This window comes from Anopheles aquasalis, chromosome 3 (assembly GCF_943734665.1).
Source record: "Anopheles aquasalis chromosome 3, idAnoAquaMG_Q_19, whole genome shotgun sequence".
NCBI lineage: Eukaryota > Metazoa > Arthropoda > Insecta > Diptera > Culicidae > Anopheles > Anopheles aquasalis.
The window spans coordinates 41,901,564-41,907,583 of NC_064878.1; the positions used below are offsets into that span (position 1 = coordinate 41,901,564).

Below are 6,020 nucleotides of genomic sequence, written 5' to 3' on the forward strand. Positions count from 1 at the left end.
GGCCCCCGGTGGTGAAACCGAAACGCCAAATTAGTGGCGACCATTATTATCTCTCGTGGGACAGGCGTTGTCGTCGAGGCAAAGGCGTTGGAAACAGGAGCCACAAACAGCACCCCCTCCTAGCTCTTATCTAGCTCGCTCTCTCTCTCTCTCTCTCTAGTGGATTGATTGTTTGTGGTTGTCCCCTGGTCATAGGTTCCCGGCATTTGATCGAGCCTCGAAGTTTCGAAGGCGTTTTGAAATAAACGATGTCAGGGGGGTGGTTGTAGTAGCGTGAAAGAGTTAACGATTAGCTCGCTCACTTTGCGAGTTAGTGTGAAGGATTGGTGATATGCGATGCGGGCAATTAATCATGCACAAAACAATGTGATGATAATTTTGAGCCGAGTGAGAGCGGGAACGTGCGTGCGTTTGGCGGTAGCATGCAGCTTACACGCTGTGCCATGTGGTAGCAGCGTCTTTATGAATGAATGCTTGGTTGAATACCTCATTCATGTGTTGTTATGAATGTGTAACATTGGAGCTTTTCTTGATGTTTTTTGGTTAAAGATTGCAATTAGCTGACATGGCTTTGTCACCATTAGCTAACTTTTCGAACAGAGATCAAATTGAAAGCTATGCTGCACTTATAGAGAGAGTTTAATAACATTAAGAGTATCAGAAAAATGCTAAAATTGTAGCATAATGTCATGACAATTGTCTAGCATTGATTGAAACCTGAGTACCTTTCTAGCGATGGCTATTCTTTGAACGCTCTCCTGACTAACGAATCAAAAAACTTGAATGCTTCAAGAGCACTCATTTGGCTGGATTTTACATGGATTCTGTTTTGAGCTATTAGTCGCTATTCAATTCATTCTTTAAATATGTTCATTAATATCACCGTAATGGTGGGAAAACGCGAAGAAAAAAACAGATCAATCATGCATGCATGCTCCTTGTTTCGCCAGCTTTGGTGTTTAAAAGGTAAATGAAAATTGTCATTTCATATTTTCAAATGCTCATATAAGCTGCATTAATTTAATAGAATAGACTCTATTATAGAAAGGTGGACGGGTGGAAGGTACTGATCTTGTCACAAATATTGTGTAAAATTTCGAGATCAACCGAAGAAAAACTGGCAAAGATACAGAATTTTAGAAAAATTGCACCCGGAAAAACCTGTCCAGGATGCTTTGTGCTAAAATTTCCACTATAACAGCGCCGTTTTTCAGCAGCACATCAGTGAAATTTTAATTAGAAGGTTCCAAATAGCAAAGATAACGAGTATCAACTTAAATAAGGTTCTATCTTGCTTCTTCACTATTAATGACTAAAATGTTTATCTTACATACTTTTACAAACACTTCTCGTAAACGGAGTTATAGATTGTCCGGTTTTAAAACATGCAGCAGCGTAGAGTATATCATTTCAAAGCGAAAACAGTATTTTAAGCCAAAAATATTCGGTTTTTTGTTTGTACAAAAATAATTTGTGTTTGTGATTAAAGAATCTTCTACTGTCATTGCAAATAAAAACGTAGAATAGGCGAGATCATGCTGTGGGATGATAACAATTGAACTCAAATGCTCCGAACACATCAACCAATCCAATCAGAACAAGTTACTGTCATTAAACTCCCCGCAAATCCTACCAGCACAGCTACGATTAATTTAATCTAATATTACGGTATCCTCCGCTCCACTAACTTCCAATCCTACCCAACAGTGCGCTACAGTGTGTGCTACAAACCACCAGCATGGGGGGAAAGAGAACTACAATTAGTATCCTACCTCCATTTTCACAATTATTCAAACCTAAGATTGCGTCGATCGTGTGGCGCGGCGTGAGCGTTTGGCCGCCGGGTCCGAACTTTTTGGCCGTATCCTTGAGGAAAATGCCATTCTCTGCAAAACCAATGGAAAATGGGATGACGGAAAGATAAAAAAAACACGTACAGAACGATCGTTTGAGCAGAACTTTCACAGAGGGAGTAGAGCAAGGCAGGAAGAATGGCCACACTGAGAACGTACCTTCGCGAAAGTTCTCCTCAATATCGACGTCCAGCTGGCCGCATTCCTTCAGTTTCTCCATGATCTTGTGAAAGTTCTTCGCATCGCGCACGTTCTCCAGCAGCTTCTGTACGTCCTCCGCCTCACTGGGGGGGAATTTGTTGCGCGCGATCAGCTTCTCGATCAGATTGGTGAAGATCTGCTTCTGCACCTCGGACAGTGACTTGATGTCCATCGCGCCGCGTTCTGCGCCGCCTCGTGCACGGGATCCACAAACCAAAAACAAAAAAACACCGCACAACACAATTTCACTCACTAGCGCGGGCCCACCTTCTGTGGTTGGGGGTTTTATGTTTCGGTTCTCGCCAGGGCGCACTGGATCACTATTCCCGATTATCCGTTACACTCGGATCCATTGATAGGCGGAGTGCATTTCGAGCCAATTCGTCAACACATTGATTGCACAGCAACGGCGTAACATTTGGCAGCACACTGCGAAAAAGATTGCTTGGATGGAAACGGGAAACGAAGCGCAGAACATCAGCACCGGTCACTGTGTTACTTGATTCACTTGCACAATGATTTTATGTTGTTTTCAATTCTTAGTACACTGCACTGCACCACTCACCAACAAAAAGGTTATCATACAAAATGCACTCGATTATCCTTCGATCCGAACGAATCCACTAGACAGGCGACCAGGACAAACAACCCAAAAACTACACACCAGTACACACCTCTCTGGCCACTAGAAAGCACACACGAGACACCCTCGTTAGAGACCATACGGTTGCGACCGCTGCCGAAAAGCCAAACACAGAAAGCGCACGCGACACGCGGATCCACGCCAACCGAGCAACCAAACGCGCCAAAGGCAAACCGTCATCTGGTCCACGGTGCCGCTGCCGATTCGAGGAGTCCTTGTGCCAGCACCACCGGCACCACGCCACTCCACGGTCCTCCCATCTGGCCAGGTGGGCTGTCGCACAGTAGTGTGCGTTTCACCGCGGTGCCGTTGTGATTTATGTTCCGGTACCGGAGCATAGAGAGCTCGCGCCATGGATTTATGCAGGCGCGGTGTTGAGAGACTCGCACGAGAACTCACGGCAATTGTGTGGTGTTGGTGCGAGCATCTGGTACGACGACGACGAGGGATGCTGTGCGACGGCGACGGTGGTGTTGTCTCTTTCTTTCGCTCTGTCCATTTATGCTCGAGCACTTCCCAAAATGGCGGCCACCTTGAATGTTCGAAGGGGCTGCCGGAGCATAAATAAGTGAAAGAAGAAGAAGAAGAAGTGGTCGGATAAATACTTTCGCTTCCATCACCACCACCGTCCATCATCATCCTCTCCTTCGTCAGAACTGGTATCTCGTATCAAAAACCACCCAAAACGGTGGGGTTCAGGGTTCCGTAATGAGACGTAATTCGGAGCACGGATAGATTGAAGAAGCGAACGAACGAATGAGAGCGCGCGCGCGCGCACGTGTGCACCACGAACACCAGCCACCCTGCCTGAAGAACGACGATTCGAAGCAGCAGCCCGGTTTGCACCCCTCTTCCTGGAGCGGGATGAATTTTCACAACCTCCCCGCGTCCCGGGGTATCCAATTTTCATCCAATTTTCCTATCTATTCGCCTTCCCCGACTGTGGTAGACGTGGAAAGTGAATGTGGCGTACGCTAGAGGTTTGAGGTTTTTAGGGAGTTTTATTTTCGGGGGGAAAAGGGGACATTCTCTGAGGGTTAATGTAATTATTTGAAGTTTATTAATATTGAAGCGATGGGCAGCGCAGATTGTTGTTGATGTTTTGCGTTGATGCGAACTCGGTTTGTGGTTCATTTTTCAGGTGTTCTTGCTCTAAAGCGATAAGAGAAGGGATCAAAAAGCAGACAACAGAGAGATAAAAAGCATAATTTCTGTGGAAAAGAAGGAAAACTGTAGGACTTGAGCATTAAAACCGTAGCGGCACAACCATTAATCTAGATCAATGTGGATCAATGTTTCAATCGTGCAACTATTCATCATCTTTTTTTGCTCATTCACTCTCTTCGAAGCTTTGCGAAGCTCTGCTTCATATTTGAATGGGACATACCCGATGATTTAACTACATAACCAACCAACTCCAATTATGACATTAATTCCCTTTGAACACTTTGAATGGTGAAACTCTCCTGAAACAAAGTTGGTAAGAAAAACCCCCCACAAGAGGGGTCCCTTAGAAGGACCTGATGCCAACCATTATTACTCTTTAATTGCCAGCGCTCGTTTGCGGCCATAAACTGAGCAACCTCGTTCCGGGGCCGAAAATGGTCCGCTCCATTCAAAAAACCCTTCAGCAATCACAAACCCCCCCCCCCCTCCCTTCTCAAATTGGACCCCTATGTAAAGCGTGTCTTCCGGCAGCCGACCAGAAATGTGATTCCTCCGGGTTTGCAAGCTCCATTCTGCCTGGTGCTAGTGTCTTCTCCATGATGTGGAGTTCCCTGATCATCGGCCGTCGGCCGGAATTAAGCCCACCACCAACCCACTTCAGCCCCGTGACCATCAAGGACCGTGGCCGGATAATTATCCACTTTCCACGGGGCCATAACCATCCTGTGTGTAACACCATCCCACCATCTATTTTTTTTTCTGCACGGAATTTAATTGTAGCTCTAATTGCCCCCGTTTGCCAACGCAACATGCCTCGCACAAGGTGTATGTGTGGTCCATTATTTTTCGCCGCGAATGCAAATGAGAGAGCCGGATGGATTTTGGGCGTTCGGTTCGTTTTGGGCCAGACAGAGCCAGAAAGGCCAGGAAAAAAAACGGAACATGAAATTGGAGTTACCGGACTTGGAGAGCGCCGTACGATTACGCCTGGGATGGTTTCCTCTCCGGTGGAAAAGCGTTGATGGCAGGGGAGAGCAAGAAATCAATTTCGATTACCAACTCCAAATAACAGTGATTGAGTATTCGAATTTCATCAATCGATCGACTGCGATCGTTCGATTGTGTACGTGTGCGTGATCTGGTGTGTGATCGCGAAGAGGAGAGGTCGAAAATCCGATTAGGAAGCGATGGATGGATGGATCGATGGATCCCCAGTCGTGGTGGCCGCGCACGGAAGGAAACCAACCGACGAGAAGCGAGACTCACAAACGCAACAGAAAAAGGAAAATGGAGAAAACATGGAGCGTGCTGTGGGTGGGGGTTAGACCGATCGAATGGAGTAATGATCGAGCTCCACTGGAAAAGGAAGCGAGAGTGCAGGAAGCATGGCCAGCAGGAACAGCAGTAGCAAAAAAGCTTTATAATTACCAAAATCTAATTTAAATTAATGCATTAATGCCACTGGCACGAGTAGACGAACACACGCTCAGCACCGTAACATCCGTTGGTTGCCAGCAGACCCGATCCCGCAGAACGGCAACGTGATTGATCGACCGACGATCTAGCACACGCCAGGAAACGGGGAGATGCCACAGACCATCGAGAACTTCGATCGATGGAGCGAGCGATCGACACACCGATCCATCATCCCATCCATTTTTGTTTCTGCTCTTCAGATGCTCTTTGGAAAGTGCAATTAAAATAAATCATCGACATCCTTCATTTTATTGATCAAATTACTCAGCATAATTGCCCACGGTAATCTTTCAATTAACGTTTGTTGGTGCCGGGATACGATGCACGATCGACGATCGGCGGCGTGCGTTCTACGGCGAGCGTTGCGTTCTTCGCGATCGCTCCTGTTTTTAGTGGTGGCTGCGTGGCTCTGGTCGTGGAACAGTATATACTGCGCGATAATTATCGATCGGTTTGGGCAGACAGCATGACTTTCTACGTTGAGCGCTCGGGGCGATCATCTTCTGGACTGGACTGTTGTTGCTGTTGGTTTCGGTTGTTTTTTTTGTGGTTCTTCCACTAGCCAGTAGTTTAAGCAAGGGTAGGAACATTCCGTCACTAACATGTTGCTGTGCGGATTGTGATGAAATTTGACTACATTTAGAAATTTATATAAAATCAATTGCATAACTTACCTTATA

General features: G+C 46.2%; 1 protein-coding gene across 1 annotated transcript in view; it reads right to left on the minus strand.

Annotated features, from left to right (window-relative positions):
• LOC126575934 (retinal homeobox protein Rx) overlaps nt 1-2,226 on the minus strand; it is a 40,330-nt gene extending 38,104 nt beyond the window's left edge. The window contains exons 1-2 of the mRNA XM_050236952.1: nt 2,013-2,226; nt 1,773-1,886 (exon numbers count right to left, since the gene is read on the minus strand). Of these exons, the coding sequence (XP_050092909.1) occupies nt 1,773-1,886; nt 2,013-2,226 (328 nt within the window). The remainder of the gene's footprint in view (nt 1-1,772; nt 1,887-2,012) is intronic.
• Nucleotides 2,227-6,020: the final 3,794 nt, after the last annotated feature.